At 40.4% G+C, this 1,297-nt stretch overlaps 1 protein-coding gene across 1 annotated transcript in view; it reads right to left on the bottom strand.

Annotated features, from left to right (window-relative positions):
• SUDS3 (suppressor of defective silencing 3 homolog (S. cerevisiae)) overlaps positions 1-1,297 on the bottom strand; it is a 35,265-nt gene that overhangs the window by 3,271 nt on the left and 30,697 nt on the right. The window contains exon 11 of the mRNA XM_008580650.1: positions 717-801. Within this exon, the coding sequence (XP_008578872.1) occupies positions 717-801 (85 nt within the window). The remainder of the gene's footprint in view (positions 1-716; positions 802-1,297) is intronic.

Here is a 1,297-nt window from a genome sequence, read left to right as displayed (position 1 = left end):
AGGGCAGTCACATCCTCCTTAGGTGTAACCCTCTGAGTTGACTTTAAAAGCAGATCCCATCTTTCACAACTTTCTCAAGGAGACCACTACCCAAGGGCAAGAGCCTCACAGTTCATTTTCCAGAAGCACAACCAGACATACCAGATCAGAAAGACAACAGGCAAAGGGTAGTGTGTGTGTCAGATCAAGCCTGTGCTCATTTATCGAGTGCTTACTGGGTGCATGACCCTGAGCCAGGTGCTTCATTAAATCCTCACAGCAAGAAACAAATCTAATAGTACATGTGAAAGTTCTAGAAAAATAACAAAACAAAGATAGAATATGCACCATAAGCAGGCTCTATTCTCAGTAGATGGTTACCTTAAAAAGAAGCAGGATTTGACTGTACAGACATCACACAAACTTGTCTTTTGTTCTTTCCTGTAGTCTATTTCTGTGGCTCCCAAATCAATTATTACAGAGGGAATTTACAAATACCACAAGGAATACACAAATTTAAATATACTGCTAGGCTAGCAAATGTTAAGAGATTTTCAAGGGTGATTTTGACTATGTGCAATTTCTGCCTGAAAATGCTGACTTTAGAATCTAACCCACATGAAAGACATGACTCCAGTGTACTTTCTTGGTGGCACTTTCATTTCAGGTTTGTCATATTTTCAACACTTCACAGAGCACATTTTGCTTTCCTAAGCATGAGCAAGTACAGTCCCTACCTCATTGGCTCCAACAGAGCTGATCACACAGCTTAGCTTCTGGTTATCCTTTGACTCCAAATAGATGGCTTGGCTCTTGTGGTACCTGCCAAAAACAAGGCACAAATTTTAAAAAAGGGAGGGAGGGAAGGAGGAAGTAAAAAACAAACCAACAAAAACAAAACACAACCACAACAAAAAATATATAATTAAAGGAGTGTAATAATTTATATTTGAGGAAGAGACTAGATTTCAGAAGGTTTAATTTAAAGGCTCCCATCCTTGGATTAAGTTAGATGACCTCCTAATCTTCTTCTGAATCTAAAACTTATATGTCTTTGGTCCCTCTGCAGAGGGGAAAAGGGGAGCTGAGGAAAGAGTTGGAAAAATATATATTTCACTATATTTGGACTCTATGACCCAGTTCAAAAAGCAAATTAAAAATTTTAAGTAAAACCTCTGTCCTCACTTTTTGGCCCCAACCCAAAACGTTGAAGGTTGGGTCGACAAAATAAAAAGTTAGACTTGGGGGCCGAGCCCATGGCACACTTGGGAGAGTGCAGCGCTGGGAGTGCAGCAGCGCTCCCGCCACAGGTTCGGAT

This window comes from Galeopterus variegatus, unplaced genomic scaffold (genome assembly GCF_000696425.1).
Source record: "Galeopterus variegatus unplaced genomic scaffold, G_variegatus-3.0.2 Scaffold2137, whole genome shotgun sequence".
Classification (NCBI taxonomy): Eukaryota; Metazoa; Chordata; class Mammalia; order Dermoptera; family Cynocephalidae; genus Galeopterus; species Galeopterus variegatus.
Note: the sequence above shows the minus strand (reverse complement) of the source record. Positions and strands in the feature narration are given on the sequence as shown.